Source organism: Typha latifolia, chromosome 4 (genome assembly GCF_019914945.1).
Source record: "Typha latifolia isolate L0001 chromosome 4, TyphaL0001v2, whole genome shotgun sequence".
Taxonomy (NCBI): domain Eukaryota; kingdom Viridiplantae; phylum Streptophyta; class Magnoliopsida; order Poales; family Typhaceae; genus Typha; species Typha latifolia.
Window position 1 is genome coordinate 2,484,548 of NC_133089.1, and position 19,552 is coordinate 2,504,099.

Genomic DNA, 19,552 nt, shown 5'->3' on the forward strand with positions numbered 1-19,552 from the left:
TCTTTTATACTCTTTTTACTTCAGGCAGAGACAATACATCATCACTCTTGCAGAAACTTTATTTGTTCTTTTGTATCACACTCCATCACTCTTGCTTCATTCATTTGTTAATTTTATTCTCTTCTTTCTTGAGCAAAATTCTTTTCAATTTTGAACTAATTCTTTGGAACAAAATAGAAAATGAGCTTTTTATTTTAATTCCAAGCATGTTTGCTGTGAGCAAAAGCTTCCTCCACCTTTATATCTTGTATCAATAAAATAAATAAAAGGTTAAAAAAAGACGCCGTGAAAAACAAGCGAAAACACCGTAGGTAACGTCACAATTCTTGTCATCCTCCGTCCTCCCTTACCCCCCCTTCCAATGGCGATCTCCGATCCCGGTTCACCTCCGATCGACCAAAACCCGACCCAGTGCACCGTCACCTTCGGCCGCTCCACCTTCCTCGGCCGCTTCCTCGTCTCCTCCCTCCTCTCATCCGGCCACTGGGTCGTCCGGGTTGCGGATACGAGCCCGCTCGATCCATCCGACCCGCCCCAGTCCTCTCTCGTCACCCACTTCCAAACCGACTTCTCCGACCGAACCCAACTCCTCTCCTCCATCTCCAACTCCGCCGTCGTCTTCCACGTTGACCCCACCACCGCATCCGCCGCCGCTTCACTGGAGAATTTCGCCGCACTTCACTCTCTCGGCGTCCGAGGCACCGGTAATCTGATCTCCGCTTGCCGCGAAGCCGGCGTCCGGCGGTTCGTGTACACTGGCTCCGCAGACGTGGTCTTCGATGGGGTCAGGGAGATCAGCTCTGGGGATGAGTCGTTGCCGTACCCTGATAAGGTTGATGGGATTTGGTATATTGGATTGTTTTCAAAACATGATTTTAACCCTATTTTTGGGTTTTTTTTTAAATCTTTCTTTCTTTCTTTTGGCTTGTTGTAGTTTGAGGATGTTTTGAATGAGTTGAGAGCGCAAATAGAGATGATGGTGTTGAGCGCTAATGGAGTGGATGGGATGTGGACGTGTGCTTTACGGCCGAGTAATCCGTTTGGACCCGGGGATTCAAATATTTTGCCATTTTTTGTTGGGTATGCGAGATCAGTCTGCGGTAAGGTATGTTTCTAATGTGGGACAGAATTAATTAATATGCATCTTTTGATGTTTTATTTCAGAAGTAGATTAGAGCCAAACCATTGAATTGTCCGAGTATCTAGATTTTGCTTTTGATTTGCTGATTTTGACTTTGAATACATTATAACTAATGGCAGAAGGCAGTGTAATCCCTAGATATTTATTTTTTAACTTGGGGATGCCACTGCCATTGTTAAATCCATGCTGCACCGGTTGTAATCTTCTGGTTATTGTAAGAGCTATGAGTAATAGCATCTTCCTTAAGAAACAATTCCTTTTGTTTCAGCTTATTGTAGGAAGTGGGCAAAATATGTGTGACTTTACCTATGTGGAGAATGTGGCCCATGCCAACATTTGTGCTGAACGAGCTCTACAATCAGACTCATCTTCCATTGCTGGAAAGGTATTGTATTAGAAGATATGTGACATCCCGTTGTTTCATATTCATCGTTAGCTGATTGTTGTCAGGACTGATGCATGATGGTTTGTGACTACTGCATGGCAGCCTTTCTTTGTTACTAATGATGAACCAGTGAAATTTTGGGAGTTCTTTTCCAGCATACTAGAAGGCTTGGGATATCAGAGGTATCTTCAGACGCATCATTCTCTTTATGTTCTTATGGTTGTTGATAAAATTAAAGTACTGTCAATGCTGTTTTCTTTGTCACTTATTTTTGTGTTTGGATTTATGAATGGTGAATTCAATCATTAAAAAGAGTGCTTTATGTAAAGTGATCCCTAGAAGAAAAATGATGAAATCTAAACAATATTATGTGCATTTTGCAGATGCTTTTTAGTGAACCTCTCTCCATTGATTTCCTAAAATGAAGCTTACATTTTTTTTCAGTTGATTCAGCAATACTATGTACTTCTATAGTTTGTAGGATTTGCAAACATGTTTCAAATAGAGTGAATATCAACTTCTTAGGATTTATTAACTGATTAATGCCTTTGAAAATTGGTCTTATTCCTAGGATTTGCAAATATTGTTATGTCCTTTTATTTAATTTGTCTTATTGTGTACTATTGGTTCCATTAAAGTTCCATTAATTTTTCTGCATCCCATAAGATTCAATTCAAGTTGGCTGTTATCAGAAGATGATAATATTTGATATGTCCAGGCCCACAGTACATCTTCCTATAAAGCTTGTGCTGCTAGGTGTTGTGCTCACCAAACTGATTCAAGATAAGTTGGGTTTATATAAAACCCCTGGTCCACTGGTTTCTCCTGCTATTGTTCATGCTCTCTCATGTACGAGAACTTTTAATTGCTCTAATGCTAAAAGACTACTTGGGTACTCTCCAGTTTTATCATTGGAGGTGAGCATGCTTCTCGGATTTGCTTTGCTACATTTTTTTATTTTCCTTTAAGGTTCCATATGCTATTCTTTCCTCTTATTGTTAATCTATTTCATATCATAATCCTTCCTCGTCACTTAAGGAAACAAGTAAGTAGCCTATGCCTGAGGAAATAACAGTCTTTTCCTGCATTATTAGGAGGACCATTGTTGGTTTGCATTGAGACAATATGATGAGTTTTTCCTCTTGTCTACTTTTGTGTGGGTAAGAAGTGAAGTGTTCTAGTTATCTGGCAGTAAGCATCAAGATTGTGATACATGAAATATGTGTAACCTTTCACAACTCCTTTTTTTTTCTGTAATGGTTTTAACTTTTAAAATTTTCAATTTGATGCATATATGCACAAATCTGCTTCTTAAAGAACTATATAAATTTTGATGAAGTAATTTTAAAGCGAAATTTCCTTTGATATTGTTTTCTTATTGATGAATATACAGAATGGTGTCACGCGAACAATTGATTCGTTCTCAGAACTAGCAAAAAATTCAAGTTTTTCAAGAGAACGGGATTTAAAGGCATCAAAAGCAGATCAAGTGTTAGGCAGTGGAGTAGGTGGGTTTAGTTTGCATAATGCAGAACATTTCTTTCTTTGTTAGCTCAGCAACATGATTAGAGAGAATAACATTAATATTTTCAGTTTCTTCCCACGGTGATTTGTTATGCATTTCTTGTAACTTCTTCCTTTGAACTACCTAGAGATGTTCTATCTAAAGAATTCTCATTTTGAGTTTTTTTGGTTAACTTTGAAAGTTTCCATTTTGCAGCTGCTAATATATTACTATGGAGAGATGAGAAGAAAACATTTGCTTCTCTGGTTATTTTGTTTATGATGTTCTACTGGTTTCTGCTCTCTGGAAGGACTTTTATATCATCAGCTGCTAAAGTTGTACTGCTGGTCTCGATCACTCTTTTTATCCATGGGATCTTACCTTCATCAATGTAGGTACAAGTTTCACAATTCGACATGATTATCCAGAAATTTTCACTAGTCTTTGAAATCCTTCTCATTCTGAATGCCTATTGTGCAGTAACCTTTCATATGTAAGAATGCATTAGTTCATCTGTAGCCAACATATTTGCCTGCATCATCCTGTGAAAGGCCAAGTTGGTCAGTGGATCAATATAAGGCATCTTTAATACTTATGAACATGCATAACCAAACTACCACCAGTTCTTTCTAGGAACCAGAGACTTATCCTCAGTGGTCCTGCTGGGAACAATTGAAAAGCAACCTCCGGAAGTCTAAAAAATATCACCTTGAAGTAGTCTCCATATGTTGGTGAAGCTTCTTGTCTTTGTGGCATCCACGAATGCAGCCAACTTTCCCCATCTGCTAAAAGATTCGACACATTTGTTATTCCACCCTCTCTTCTAGGTTAATTTTATCTCAGATGGTTTCTTCCTTTTTCTCCCATTTAGACATCATAGTTTGTCTCATGAAATTTATAGTCAAAGAAGTGAATATCTATCCATAGAAGGATTTATTGCCTCTACCTTTCAAATATAATGAATTACTCAAGAATAGTATGGAACAAGAGGGCAGGGCAAAATTTATGTGTTTCATAATTGGGATTCCTTTTCTTAGTATCCTTTAATATTGTTGAAGAATCTGGCCAGTCTAGCTATTCTATCTCGTCTGCTGGGTCTTCTACCAGTTGTTGATAGCTGAGAAAGCTGGCAGGTCTAGTAATTTTATATATGTCTACACCTGGGTGAATTAGTAAGAGTGGAGAAATCTTTATATCCTCACATGTGATTGGTTATCTTATCTTTACTAATGTATTAGGGCAATATATCAGCTGCAACCGGAAGGTTTTGCGTGTTATTCTCACCTCTAACATGCAACACCTTATATTTGTGTCGTTCTTAACTCGACGTGTATTAAACTCTTGAACTCCTTCTATTGATGTAGATGTCAATGTAGACAACTTGGTTCAACTCTATGGTGCTCAATGATTAATCTCTGATATAACCTAGCACACAGATATTTGTAGAAGCTCTTCTAGTCTTCTCACACTTTGGTAGAAAATATACTCCGTGAAAAAACCTCAAACTCATAGATGATGAACTTGAAGCTCATAGATCCTCCCTGTGGTTTAGCTCCGCCAATGTGCTACAAATTGTAGTCTGTGATTGATTAGCACCCAGGCTCAAATATTTCCTATTTTCCTTACGATTGATAGGAAGGTGAAAGCTTCAAGTGAGAGATCCTTGGAATTTCAAATATTGGCATCCTTGATCTAGATAAATATTCTTTTTTTTTTTTTTAAATTTAGGAGCACCATTCTTGATTGGTATCTGAATTCGTAGTAGGAAATTCTTTGCAGGTTTGGTATGAGAATTGAGAAGGTACCTTCTGCTTGTTTTGAAGTCTCAGAATCAACCATGAGAAATTTATTCACTTTGGCAGCTTCCATATGGAATGAAGGTTTTTATCTGTTGAAGGTACTGGCCAAAGGTGATGATTGGGAACTCCTTTTTAAGGTTAGTGATAAAAGGCCTTTTATGATCTTTGCACATCTGTAATGCTATTTGTGGGGATTCTTCTTTTCCTTTTTTCCCTGATAGCAATGTTGTGATAATTCGTGGTAGCAGCGGATCCAAGAGAAGAAGCTTAATCTTTATTTATCATGAACAATGCTTTTCTGTAAATAAACTGAAAAGTGAAAACTGATATGTGATCACTAGCTGCTTTCTCATTTCAGGCAGCTGCTTCTTTATATTTCCTCAAGTTGCTGTTCCATTTTTCACTGGCAGTATTGGTTGGTGCTGGTAATAAATTGACCCTGAGCTTAATTTCTGGATGTTGTAAAAATTTGTCAACTTTCTAACCTATTTATTAATGCAGGGTTGACATGCATGTTCACTATCTTCATTGTATATGAACAGTGTGAAGAGGAAGTGGACAGACTAGTTACAGCTGCCTTGGTTGGAATTAATTATTTGAAGAGAAAATTGCTAGCTAAAATCCAACATTTCTTGCCTACATATGTCTCCCAGAATTAGTCTGTGAAGGTGACAAATATGATGCTTTACCTCACCATAAAAACAATAACTGTGACATACTTGCTGTTGGAATTCACTTTACCAGTTCAAGGATGTATGCTTATAGGAAGGTATTTATGTAAATTTTAGTCTAAGCATGTGATGATTAGCAATTTTGTCACATCTAGAAATTTCAAGATAAGATATTAAATCCGGCAACATTTCCATCTACTATTATGCATTCCATGTTAGCAAAAACTATCAATGCAGCCATGTTCGAGGACTTTTTGTTCATTTATGAAATCGTATATATTCATTTATGGAAATCGTATATATACTTGTTGTCACAGCCTAGTTTTGACATTGAGCAATAACTTCCTAGGATGTTGCAGTATCAGTTGCTAAGAGAGCTGGAATATGTAGTTTCTTTAGGACAATTTTACTAAATTATCTACTATCTTTTACTTATCTGGATATTCTTCTGTCCACAAGAAGTCAGATAAAATGTCTAGTTTCATTTTTCAAAAGATAACCATCTATACTGTAATGAGAAAAACCTTTAGAAGACCTATACTTGTTTCATTTATGTTGATTCAGTACATGTAACTAAACTTCCAATCCTATGTGCTTCTAGGTGACTTATCTTAAATCAAGTGATTTTATAGTTTCAGAAATTTCTTGTGTACTTGTCAGGTACCAGGTGATAAGTGGACAAAAAGTTTCACACAACCAAGCATTTCTCAATTTTATTCCTCCCTAGCAAGCAATTTAATGAGACATTTATTGGAGCAGCTGTGAGAGAGCTACCAAGTGCAACTCATGCTTACAGTGGAGATAGGTTTGCAATTCAGGATGACATAAATTTGTAGGATGTGTATGTGGATTGTATAAGATTCTCTTTCATATGTCATAATATGCTTCATTATTGAAAGATGTTTCCAGCACCTGAGATCTAAGAAGCTTACCATATGTTTGATCTTTATTATGCAACTCTGGTCCTTTGCTTGTTTTCTTGCTTGACCAGGACAATCCAAAATCCTTCAATCTTGCTCTTCTTGGTGCATGTTCTATCTCTCACTATTACTGCAGTATAAGAAACTTTTTATAGGCGATATTCATGATTCCATAAGTATCTTAATCAAATAGTTAATCGGGTTGTATGCTTGTCTTTTACTGATTTGTTTTTAAATTTAGATTTCAACTAACCAGTCGAGGTTATTTAGAAGTTAAACCACTGGAATTTGAATTCGGAAATATTTATGCAACGTGAGTTCCAGGAGAGGAACTCCGGGTGGGCTTGGGTTGGGCTTCGTAAGATTGACTCGGAGCCTAATTTAGCTGGCCCAGCCCAGCGCGGCTTGTAAATATTCCGAACCTATTAGCAACCTTTGCACATATCTTGTCCAACTGGTTTTACATAATTGCCACTATATTTTTTCAAATATATTAGTTGCCTCTATATTCTTGAAAATATTTATAATTATTACTTAAATTATTGTGATCTTTCGAAAAATATCATTTGTTAATTAAATCTAACTAATCAGGATTTAAAATGAACTTAGATTAAAGAAAGATTATTTTGTTCTCGTCTACATTATTTAACATGCTTCAAAAGCTATCTAATATGAACCATAATTTTGCACTCTAAACGTACTTTAATTATATATATATATATATATATATATATATATATATATTGTTGTGTTGTTAAGTTTAAAAAAAAAATTGTTAGAAGTATTATTATGAATATTCTGTTAAAAATTAATTTTATTGGCCATTCTGGAAGAGTTAAAAAAAAAAGCCATTTTCATATATTTACCACGTATTAAACAAATTAATAAAGACTGTTTTTTGTCACTGTCTTCCTTCTCTTAATAAGATTATGTTATATAATTACTCTTCTCTATTCTTGAGAAGTGAACCGAATGCCTTCGTAGCTTCCATTTTCTTGAAGATAAAAAGAAATTGTCTACTCTCTAGTCTTCTCCCCTGTTGTGCTCTCTCTCTCTCTCTCTCTCTCTCTCTCTCTCTCTCTCTCTCTCTCTGCCCTTCCTTCTCTATAGCTGACGCGGATCGAGAGGACCACCGGTCGTTCTTCGCATTTTGGCAGCTTTTGGGGATTCTAATCGTTGCTTCAGAGGCGTTCGGTCCTTTCCCTCGTAACCCATTTGTCAACTCTTAGAATCGGAGGAAAAAGGAGCTGCCCTTTTGTTCGATTCCTTCGCCCAAACTTGAGTTCCTCGGTTCTTCCTTCCCTTTTCTTGGATTTCTTTAGAACCTGTGCATCAAGTTTAGGTTTTCTTAGTAGAGGAGTATAGTTTTGGTCAAATTTGCACAAAAGAAAGCTTCTTTCCTCGTTTTTCAAAGAGATTCGGGTCTTGGCATCTCTCTGTTTGAGATCGTAATCGGGTTTGGTATTCTTCCCCTTGCTCGTCCTAGAAAGGTGGTCGCTTGGAAAAAAACAGATTAGGCTTACAGGATCAAATACGTATGGAGAAGGATAAGTCCTCGGTCCAAGGAGGTGGTGGCGCTGGCGGTTTACCACCTCCGTCTTCTCGTTATCCGGCCTATGGATCCTCCTCGAGCGGGTTCTCGGTGATGGGAGATCCCTCGCCTTCTTCCTCTAGCCCAGCTCCAGAATCAGGTCATTTCGGCCATGCCGCGCACCAGAATGTTGGGCACTATAGCCATGACATTAGTAGGATGTCCGAATTCCCTACAAGAAATCCCGGCCACCGCCGGGCCCACTCAGAGATCCTAAGCCTTCCGGATGACCTAAACTTTGATAGTGACCTTGGGATTGTGGGGTCCCATGATGGCCCATCATTGTCTGATGAGAACGATGATGAGCTCTTTTCTATGTTCATCGACGTGGAGAAGTTCAATTCTTCTTGTGCGACTTCATCGGGGTTCTCTGAGGGTGAGTCTTCGGGCACAGCGGGTGTTCCTCCATCTAGTGCTGCGAATCCTCCTCCGAGGAATGAGAGCGGGGTCTCAAGTTCTAATGAGAGGCTAAGACAAAGGCACCAGCACAGCCAGTCTATGGATGGTTCCACCTTGATTAAGCCAGAGCTGTTGGGGCCAATTGGGGAAGGGCTGCCACCGGGGGAGGCGAAGAAAGCAATGTCAGCTGCTAAGCTTGCCGATTTGGCCCTCATAGACCCAAAGAGGGCGAAGAGGTTTGAGTTGTTAAATTGCTTACTTTACTTCTTTAACAACATTATTGAATAACTAATCCTCCTTGGAGATAGATTTTGAATGAATCATTTTGTGAATATATGATTCTCTCTTTATATTTTTTTTCTTGTTGTTAACTTTAAATTTGTGAATTTAGGTTGCTAGTTTGTTGTACAACAGAAGTAATGCGAAAATCTTTTATTCATGACTTCACAATTTCTTCATTCACGCATGTCTAGTTACTATCTTCTCTGCTTTTGTAATGAGAATAATATTTTGACATCAGCAGTGAGTCCCTTCTCAACAATGAAATCTACTTCCAAATACCCAAGAACCTATAATTTTGCATACTGAATGAGGCATCTAGCTTTGAAGCTTGTATTCGTCTGTGATACAGAGGATTGACATCTTGTGGATAGCATGTCTTTATTTTGTTAAATATGTTTCTGCATCTCTCAGTAATTGTATATATTACAATGGAGCAATATCTCTTTATCAGATAAGTATTAGCTTATATTCTTGTTCTTTGCATATTCATTAATGGGCATTGGCTATTACTCCTCTTAAAGTTAATCTATAAGATGCATCAGTAGGTCTAACATAAGAATTTCACAATGCCTCGCTATACCTCTTCGAGTCCCAACCACTTATTTTTTGTTCTGTTATACGTCCCAAGTGACAACCATGTAATATGGTTAAAGTAAAGCAATTAGGACTGTACGTCATCATGGATAAGATGAGTTACAGTTTATATTCATTATTCATCTCTCACGCAAAGGTGTCCGCTGCACCATTATGCAGTTGGACAGCTATAGGCCTGTAGCATGATACATATTATGTCAAGTGGTGGAGCGAATCTTTGCTTTAATGCCTTTGAAACATTGATAACTAAAAATATGAGAAAGCTCCCTATCCTTTTCACAATGTTCCAGTTTCTTTCTTGCCCTAGTACTGGCATTCTGCTCAACTAGAAACAACTTTTAGTTCATGGATTTCATTCTTCATGTTATGCTCTCAGAAGAGACTTGGTGATGTATTTTGATCAGTAGATATGTGTATAATATTATGTTAAATATCAATCTAGGCACTATCGAAGGATTAGTCTTTGAGAGAAAGAGAATATCATGTAGGTATGTATAGATACATGACACTGTATTTGGTGCCCCAGCTTATTTATCTTGAAATTCATATAATATGCACTATTAAATTCTGGAAGAATTTCATCTTTCCTTCTACATGATTTAAACACTAATGTGCGCTTTGTTGGGATCTTATAGGATTTGGGCAAATAGGCAGTCAGCTGCAAGATCAAAGGAGAGAAAAATGCGCTACATTGCTGAACTGGAGCGAAAGGTCCAAACCCTGCAAACGGAAGCAACAACACTGTCAGCTCAATTGACATTGCTACAGGTAGAGAGGTTCCTCTGTTAATATATGGAATTATGACCAAAGAAGGAAAAGAAGTGGAAAAAAAAAGTTGTCCATTTTCACTCTATTGTGTTTTATGTCATTGTTACTGGCTCAGCCTATTCGATCAAAGTGACACACTCAGCTGATTATGATGTGCCCTCCTCCACTATTTTCCCTCCAGATTGGCAATCACCTATGTTATTGAATCAAAAGGAAATATAGAAAGTGCATAAACATCGAAAAATATGATATGCATAGAAGGTAAAGAATGAGGTATAAAATATTCTTGGCATTCATTAGTAACAGTGTATTTTATGCTTCCCAACAACTCCATGGAAACATGGGATGGGAAACATATTCAGAATTTTCCACAAGTGAATATTTGAAAACTTTGTTTCTTTTTCTTGTCGAGCAATTTGTTAACTTGAATTTCTATTACTTACCTAGTAAAATTTCACCGTAGGCTAGTTACCTAGATTGACCGAAATGCTCATTTGCCTGCAATGGCAGAGAGACACTACTGGGCTGACAGCTGAAAATAGTGAGCTGAAGCTGCGTCTACAAGCCATGGAGCAGCAGGTTCACTTGCAAGATGGTAAGTTCTCTCATTATATGTGGTAAATCACCTGTCTTGCTACACTGTATGCTATCAATGTTGGCATGATGACATTTGTCACAACTCTTTTGGTATCCAGCTTGTTGAGTTCAAGTGTTAACTTCACTTGTCCTGGGAATGTTGATTGTCATAGTAAGCATTTAGGACCATTGTTACCTCTTTATGCTTAATGTATATACAAGCCTATTTTCTGGTATCACCATGAATGGCTATAAATTGACCGGTGAAGCAATGGAGACACCGAAGCATAATTTTCTTTATCTCCTACATTTCCTTTACTCCTCCCTTCCTGCTTATTCACTGCATCTTCTAAGATACATTGTGTTGGAAGGTTTCGCCATATTTCACTCTAGGAAAAATCAAAGTGATGGTTGTATACTTCCATAATTCATTAGCAATTGCTTGTGTGCTCAAAAGTTGAAAGATTTATATCCAGTGTTGTTGTTTTAGCTTTAAATGAGACCCTGAAAACCGAGGTTCAGCGGCTGAAGATAGCGACGGGGCAGACTGTGAATGGTGGATCGATGATGAACTTTGGACCACACTCATTCGGAGCAGGCCAGCAATTTTATCACCATAGTCAAACGATGCAGTCAATGTTGGCAGTACAGCAGCTACAGCAACTCCAGATTCATCAACAGCCACTGTACCAACATCACCTTCAGCTGCAGCGGCCGTCTTATCCACAGCAGGCTCAGCAGCAGCAACAGACACCTCCGGATCTCAAAATGAAGGGACCAATGACAACTCAAGACCAAGGGGAAGAGGGAAAATCTGATACCAGTCGAACTTAACGAGTGATGGTAGACACAGTCATATGGCAGAGTTGAATCTGCTAAATCACATGCCTATGGTTCTTCATCACCAAAGACTGCTAAGATTACTTAGAAAGTTGAGGTTGATAAGATTTAGATGCTTTACCATTTGTGTTTCTTCTTCATCAGTTTATGATCTCAAAAACTTTCATGGATCACCAGAACTTTGCTCCACTCTTCGAAGGTGCATTGGATATGTGTTGATTAGTCAGCGGCATTAATACACATGAGAGTGACTTTATTTGTTGTACGGGCAGGCTTGAACCTTAAGTAGTTATTGATTTTGTTTTGATGGATAGGAACCTTTAGTTTCACTATTCCTTTTTTCTTTTCTCTGGAGAATTCATTAGATGCAAGTTGTTTGTGTAAAATATTTTTGTGGATCAATCATCAAGTAGGATTTCATTGCAGATAGATTTTAAATAGTAGAGATGCCAGGGAGATGTTTTGATTGTGATCTGTGATTTGAGATATGCTATAGCATTTGGTGCATTATATCCGCTGCCCTTAGATTAACAACTTCCACTAAAAATGATACATGTGTAAAAATTGCAATTTATTGCCCATGCTTCCATTATTCATATTTCAGCTTATGTGCAAGAAGGCGATCTTTTTGAGAGCTCTCACTAAATCGAGTCATTTGCAGGCAAATTTACTGATCTCGAAGGTTTTGTGAAGCAGACTCCTTGCATTAATTCGAGATTTATTCAAAGGAAACATATACTAAGAATCTTTCAGTGATATATCAAAGAAGTTTATTACATAAATGACTCAATTTTGCCTTCAGATAAATTAAGATACTTTGACCTCAACTATCCTCTGTGAGCTAAGCACGTTTCACAGCACCTCCAGATGCTGAAATCCTTCAAACTAGCATTTTGATCCTATAAAACAAATAAAAATGCGCATATGAAGATAAAAGTAATCACTCCATGGACATCTTCTACTCATGATTTAGTTCTCATTTCCCATTCCATACTTTCTAGGGTGTGTACCAGTCTGTTGTGCAGGATATAAGCACTTGTGCATAGTAAAGTTCCTATGCATAACAACAAGGCCCTACAAAAGTATGCATCCAAACAGAATTATTGGAAGAACATAAACCAACAAAATACGGCATCCAAAAAGAATTATTGGAAGAACATAAACGAACAAAATACAGCTCACAGGACAATAAATGTCATTTGTGAAATTTATTAGTAGTAGTTCAACATGCCATGAAATGTCAAACATAGCTAGTTCAGCTTTATCATCAATTTGTAAACTGAAGAATTTAGATGTTCCACCAACAAAATATCACAATTAGAACATCAGGTGATCTATGAGTTTTACATGCCAAGTCAGCCTCCACAAGGAGAGTATGGTTCAGCAAAAGTGATGCATATCACAAATCAACCTTAGCTTACCAAATTCTGTGATAAATCTGTACACTGATCAAATACTGCACTGACAATGAGGAGACCCTGTTAGAACTTTTGGCAGTTAAAAGCTTAAAGCTGTGTGTATTATACATGCATCCGGAAAAGTGTGAACAAGTTGATTCCCAATATGGGGAGAAGATACATCAATCAGACTAAGAAAACCACAAGATCAGATTTATAAGCTACACAAGAGCTGCACCTCTACTGGAAAGTGTATCCATCTGTGAAGTTCCACCATTAGTAGAAGCAACAAACCCTACAGTAGGTAGTGAGTTAACTGCAACTGGCTCGATCTCTATGAAACTGAAGTCAAAAGCTCCAGTGCGCTTCAGGCTCCATATAAACACCAGAATAATCCATCCAAGCATTGAAACCGCCCAGTAATTATTCATTCCATGAATTAAACCCCAACCTATTGAGTAGCCAACAACAATTCCTGATAAGTGGCCGATGAAACTTGCTTGTGGAACAATAATGGACGTAAAGATTAGTGACTCAAAGGGTGCAAAGCTGATTGGCAGAGAAAGAACTCCAAATAAATTCAACTTTGAAGAGGGCTGCTTCACCGCAAGTATAGTCATCCACCCAAAAACCACACACGAATAACCAACTGCCGTCACTCTCCTGAAATAATCCAGTTTGAACTTCTGAATTAGCAGATGATAGATCCCAAGAACTAGCAACCCAGATAACACGACCATCACAAGAGTGTAATGCAAATAAAACTCTATGCCGAGACCCATGTTGCCCAGCTGCTCTATGACCCCGAGGCTCCACAGTGCACTCATGTTAAAAACTAGATGAACAACACTGATATGGGAGAATGCGGATGTAATTATCCTCCAGTAATGCCCTTGAACTGCTGCTTCATAACTCAAACCTACATCAGCATAGCCAATATTCTTCTTTTGAATGTAGAACCAAATGGCAGAGCATATTCCTATCATGCTACTAGTCACCGGCTTCTGCAAAATCTCATAGATAAGCGGCTTTCCCATCTCTCCAAGGTCAAACTAATTCTTACAAATAGAATCTCCAACGAATTCTCAAATCGTATAAGTCTACACCTTTACAAGCACAAATTAATCGCAAGCGTCTGCGGCAATTAACTCAGCATCCAATGGTGAAGAATTATTGAATCCAACCACCAGCCGAAAAAAAATTTAAGCCGCCTTAGATCGAAGAATCTGCTCAACAATTACAAGAAAGCCATAAAGAACACCATATATTCTCATTCTACACTGGTGGTTACCAATTGGAACAAATAAGACGGAAATCACGAGACGTAGTTAATCGATTGAGAGTTAAGAACGCAAACGAAACGAGTTGAAAGCTTGCATCTTTATGGAAACACAGAGCGAAAGCAAATGGGGAATCTAGGTTTCTTGCAATAGGGAGTTGATCTTAGATGGGATCTTGGTTTACCTTTCTGAGTCGAGGTGAGCTGCGATGCGGCCCTAATATTCTTTTCTGGATCAATGTGGAATAATTTCTATCCTTCTCCCCCCTTCCAGATTTGGAACCGAACCCGATCCAGAGATTTCTTTGGACCTCTAAGAGAAACCGAAGCATAGCGGGTTTGGATACTATCACAACCGATCCGATTAGGCATCCAAATTTTTTCAGTCATGGTATTGGGGACTTGCATTTATCTACAGTATCGCTAATTTATTTTTTTATCTATATATTCACGTTGGAAATTAGATTAAAATGGATAATTTTTACCACTATTTGATCTAAACCTGATCATTTTTTTCTTTTGCGTCAAAAGAGAAATAAATTAAAGGGTTTTTTTTTTACCTTATACGTTTGTATGTCCATATAACGTTATTATTTATATATATCTCTTTCTCAAAATACATAATTTTTGCATGTATTCCCTTTAAACTCCTTTTTTTATATAGATATCTTAAATTATTTTGACATAAAAAATTATTATTCTAGTTTTTAAAAATATCTCTTAGTTAAAAGGTATTTTTATCTTTTTCTATACAATTCTTGATATTTAACTTGAAATAAGAGATTTTGTAAGGGTATATATTTGAAAAAAAAAACACTAAGTTAAATGGTAAACTATAGTTTACTTCCATAATTTGTCCTAATTTTAATTAATTTTTATTTATTTCAAACGGAAGCACTTAACTCACTATAATTTATGTTAAATTGCGACCGATAGTTAGTCAGGTTTCAACGGTAATGATAGACCTAATGAATTTAAATCCTTTTATAGAGGCTACGGATAATATTTAATATATTTTTCTACTAAAGCACCAAGTATATAGTTCTAATTAAGTGTTTAAATTTAAAGTACACAAAAATAAATATAAAAAAAATAATCAAAAATAGATCCAAGTTATGTATATATATTATTTTAATAGAAAAATGACTAAATATTACCTCTAACATTCATGGTTCACTATGGAATTGAATCCATAATCTCAGACTACTAGTTGATAAAGTGTAAGTTACTCTAAATTAGATTATTTATAGCTACAAGTTACAAACTTTTAGATACAATCATAAAAGGATATATATATATATATATATATATATATCATATCTGCCAAAATTAAGCTTACTTGTGGAGAAACCACATCCACACCACATTATGCATTTCTCTGCCTTCCTTTATGACGACTCCTAAAGTAACGGAAAGCAACCATATCTCCTCTAACCTTCACCAACACAGTGGAGCCCATGGGCCACGTCAGGGTACTAAACCAATTAGAGCCGGACAACTCAGCATGCATAGAGGTCCGTAGTACTAACTAGTAGAGTAGTCGGTGCAACCATTGACACCAACCGGTCTATTTCTATCGAGTGTGGTTGAACCACTGACCATATCATCTTGTACCCATATGTCCATATATATATATATATATATATATATTGACTTCATACTTGGGCCAAGTCATATATGCATGCATCCTTCACATTTACTTGTTATGCTAACAACAAGAAGAGTGCTCCCGATGGCGGAATTCCGATGGCCGGAGCCGGACTCCGGTGACGCTCATCTAGTCCCTCGTTCGACGGCGATGGCCAGTGATGTGGTATACGCACCTCGCGCGCGATATGATTATACGGTGAGGCAGGCGTTTCTGCGTAGCTATCACTTCTCCGTCCGAGAGAGCTTTGGCGACTGGCTGAAGAGGAGCATAAGGGAGGCCGGCGAGACAGGGGCGGCGGCGATCTCTGATGTTTTCGACCGGATGTTCGACGGCAGGCTTGGCATGAAGGTGTTCAGAGCTTTAAGCTCAATGGATCCGTTCAGGTGTTTTGCTCCAAAGCATAGATCTTACATAGATGATTTTCTTTAAAGTGCATGTTAAGAGAGAAATTTAAAAAAAAAATCAAGGGATCCTGTCGTTGTTGGACTGTGATCTTTATTCATGTTTGCTTTTGAATGTTTAATATATACGATATGGGAATTGATCGACGAATATATGATTTATAGAGTCTGAGTATTAAAAAGAGGATATGGACTGGTAAGAGATTTATGTAGTAAAATCTAGCTATATCGCTGGCTGTAAACAAATGAATACAATAGTGAATACAATAGTGAATACAATAGTGTCAAGAGCTAGTACGATCTCCAACTAAATACATAGGAAAAAAAAAAGAATAAAATGGAACAAAATGATGGAGTATCATGAATATAGCTCTGCTACAAGGTAAGAGAAGCATGTCTATGTGTATTATGACACCACCAAGGGGTGGATCAATCCCTCCTCCATAGCTTCACCTCAAGAACAACGCTACAAAGAACCCAAACCGCGAGGAAGATGCCGTAGAATACGCTCCAGGAAGATGATTCGTGGGCGAGCGACAGCCCCAGAAAGACGTTGGCAATGGCGAAGATAATCGCCGCCCGTCCGATGTTGTGGTGGTACCAATTCCAGTATCTCCTGATCTTTGAGGACTTGTCTGGGCGTATCAGGAATGCCAACACCTGAAAACAAACACACACAAGTAATTACTATTAATTAATAGTCTTATGTATCAGGATAGTTGCAACTCATTATTAGTTGGGCAGGATCAACATGACGATCTCCCACTACTTTTACCTAACATACAGTTAGTCAAGAGTGGTTAAATCCCCTGTTTCTTAATTGATGATCATGCTAACTTTGTAAATAGTGTACATGTATGTTGAGTTAGCTATTATACCTAACTTTGTAAACAATCCATATATCGCCAACAACATTAATCTTGCTGATTTACCTGCAAACATCCACAGACCAAGATGGTGATCCCTAGGGCTACATGGGCGCCGATGTTGCCCGGGCCGTCGTCGCCGAGGCTGAAGCCGGCGATCGCGCCGGCTACCCCGAAGACGAACCCGATCCCTTGGATTGAGATGTGGGAGTAGAACCAGAAGGGATCACGATGCTTGAAGTAGCGAGCCATCACGATCCCTATGGGCATCAGAATTCCCCATCCGAACGCTGCTAGGAATCCATGCCATCTCTTAGTCCCAAACGTAGATCCAGCGTCTGAGACCACACCTGCATGTATAAATACCTAAATCAATGGCAAGCTAATGCTTCCATGCAACAAAACTAAGAGTTATCTTATAGTAAAAGGTTCAAAGGCCATGTGGATATAGGATAGGTAGATAAATTGATAAATAGATTTTAATACCAAACTCACTCACCAGTAACATAGTTAATGGAAGATGAGGCCTGATTCGAGTGCGTCATGAGACGGTTGTCCGACGACGGCAGGTTGTTCTGTGGACCGACGGCGTAGATCAAGTAGGGCTGTGGTTGCGCAGCCGTCAGCTGGAAGGCGAGGTAGAGCCGCGACGAGCTTTTCACGATCAACGTGGTGTTCGGTACGAGTTGCAGGCTCCCTTGGTCCGGCGGGCAGCTGTCGGAGCTCATCCCCCCAAGACTGTACTGCTTCGCGATCCCGACTCCGCTGCCGGTGACCCAACCGGCGACCGCGCTGCTCCCGACCATCCGGCCGTCGGAGGAGAAGCCGACGGAGATGTACGTCCCCGTGTCTGGCGCCGAGAGGACGAAGCTCCAGGTGTTCGTCGCAGTCCTAGCGTACTACAAGTAACCAATATTGGCAACGTTAGTACTTCTTTCTAGACATTTTATTAAACACGTAGAGTTCTCTCGAATTTAACATATACCCTCATGATGAAGTGTTCCGAGGTCCATGCAGGGAAGCAGTTGAAGGAGGAGGTGTTGAAAGGGATGAGTTGGCTGACGGCGAGGTTAGAGGAGCAGGAGTCCGATTGAGAGCTCACAAGGGAGAATGAGAAGAGGAAAAGGAAGAGGATGGTGATGGTGATGGAAGAAGAAGAAGAAGAACAAAAACAAGTCTTCCTCTCCATCTCCATCTCTGTTTGTGTTGATTTCTCTGTGACAAATTGAGTTAATCTTTTATAGGAATGTGAAGGATTAGAATAATATAAGCTAGATTATAATATAAACTAAGGAAAATGTTAAGAAGAAGATGGGTGGTTGAGCCTTTGAGGGTGGCCACAAACCATTATATATATATATATATATGATTGTGTACCTATAGATTTCTTTTGACTTTTATTCCAATGTGATCAGAATCCAGCATGTGATCCACAAAGACAAGCAATATTGTCGGTCAAATTGCATTGATAAAACACCCTAAGTTTTACTTTTATTATTATTATTCACACTATACCATATTAATATATCAAAAAAATAACCCTCTATATTTCAATTTAATCGTTTAACCTCTATGTGGTTCAGATCAAAATGCAATTATTTGCCCACACATATTATCTGACAAGTTAGTAATGCTGAATAATTCTAATAGTATTTTTTTGATTAAAAAAAACGTTGATATTAGTAATTCAAGTGTGATCAATTAATGGTTAGTATCGTTAAATATAGACGTAAAAAAATAACAGTTACACTTTACTTTAAACCATGATAGAGCTAAATGCTCAAGTTAAAAATATATAAATTATTTACGATTAGATAAAATCACATTAATAAAATGTAATTCTCCCTTCATTAGTATGACTCCTATTAATTTACTTTTAATGCTTAAAATATATTCAGAATTAAACTTTAATTTAACAACAGTTGCAAAGAAAAATATTTGTATTACTTCTGAAAATAGAAAAATAAAGAATATTTTATCTTAATTATAAAAAATTATTCAAGATACTAATTTATTATATATATGTAATTAATTTAATTCATGGTAGTCGGTTAGTGTGCCATAAAATATAATCAAAATATAGAGTGTTTTTGGTAAATCTTCTTTAAAAAGAAAGCTTGCTATGATGTCACATCGTATTAATGATTGCATATAAAAGTTTGCATTACACATCATGTTATAAGAAGCTTCTTTGAAGTAATTGTTGGAATACCATATTAGAAGATGGAGTCGATTAAATCAAGAGAGTAGAGTTATAAAGTGGTCTGCAAATAATATTATATATATATATATATATATATATATATATATATATATATATCTTCCGATCAATTTAAATGTGGCTAGATTTGTTTCACATTTCTTTGTCATCTTCGTCAATGGCTTCCTTCAAAACCAGCCCATTGTTTTGAAGAAGAAAAATGGATTTTATTATGCTGGATTATTCGCTTTCTTCTTGATGTGGGACTAAAAATTCTATTCATTGCCG

At 37.7% G+C, this 19,552-nt stretch overlaps 4 protein-coding genes across 5 annotated transcripts; 2 read left to right on the forward strand and 2 right to left on the reverse strand.

The window, feature by feature from the left end:
• The first annotated feature begins 29 nt into the window (after positions 1 to 29).
• On the forward strand, positions 30 to 6,457 carry LOC140785875 (3beta-hydroxysteroid-dehydrogenase/decarboxylase). Of its 2 annotated transcripts, none has more exons than XR_012108530.1 (11): positions 30 to 832; positions 935 to 1,105; positions 1,410 to 1,526; positions 1,629 to 1,708; positions 2,245 to 2,443; positions 2,920 to 3,034; positions 3,247 to 3,421; positions 4,810 to 4,966; positions 5,188 to 5,254; positions 5,331 to 5,598; positions 6,161 to 6,301. XR_012108530.1 is itself a non-coding variant. In XM_073133956.1 (11 exons), the coding sequence occupies exons 1-10, from the start codon at positions 362 to 364 to the stop codon at positions 5,486 to 5,488; spliced, it is 1,710 nt and encodes a 569-aa protein (XP_072990057.1). In that variant the 5' UTR covers positions 30 to 361; the 3' UTR covers positions 5,489 to 5,497; positions 6,161 to 6,457. The 2 variants fall into 2 exon arrangements, 1 of the variants encoding a protein (XP_072990057.1); XM_073133956.1 differs by having other exon boundaries at positions 5,331 to 5,497; positions 6,161 to 6,457.
• A 915-nt stretch (positions 6,458 to 7,372) lies between these two features.
• On the forward strand, positions 7,373 to 11,899 carry LOC140787488 (transcription factor RF2a-like). The gene is made up of 4 exons (XM_073136427.1): positions 7,373 to 8,646; positions 9,922 to 10,054; positions 10,565 to 10,649; positions 11,121 to 11,899. The coding sequence occupies exons 1-4, from the start codon at positions 7,958 to 7,960 to the stop codon at positions 11,462 to 11,464; spliced, it is 1,251 nt and encodes a 416-aa protein (XP_072992528.1). The 5' UTR covers positions 7,373 to 7,957; the 3' UTR covers positions 11,465 to 11,899.
• A 754-nt stretch (positions 11,900 to 12,653) lies between these two features.
• On the reverse strand, positions 12,654 to 14,045 carry LOC140785672 (RHOMBOID-like protein 13). Its single transcript, XM_073133633.1, has one exon. The coding sequence runs from the start codon at positions 13,902 to 13,904 to the stop codon at positions 13,089 to 13,091; it is 816 nt and encodes a 271-aa protein (XP_072989734.1). The 5' UTR covers positions 13,905 to 14,045; the 3' UTR covers positions 12,654 to 13,088.
• A 2,363-nt stretch (positions 14,046 to 16,408) lies between these two features.
• On the reverse strand, positions 16,409 to 18,304 carry LOC140786921 (cytochrome b561 and DOMON domain-containing protein At3g07570-like). The gene is made up of 4 exons (XM_073135637.1): positions 18,050 to 18,304; positions 17,564 to 17,963; positions 17,131 to 17,414; positions 16,409 to 16,858 (listed from the first exon to the last, which is right to left on the reverse strand). Exons 1-4 carry the CDS (start codon positions 18,257 to 18,259, stop codon positions 16,628 to 16,630), a joined length of 1,125 nt encoding a protein of 374 aa, XP_072991738.1. The 5' UTR covers positions 18,260 to 18,304; the 3' UTR covers positions 16,409 to 16,627.
• Between the last annotated feature and the right edge of the window lie 1,248 nt (positions 18,305 to 19,552).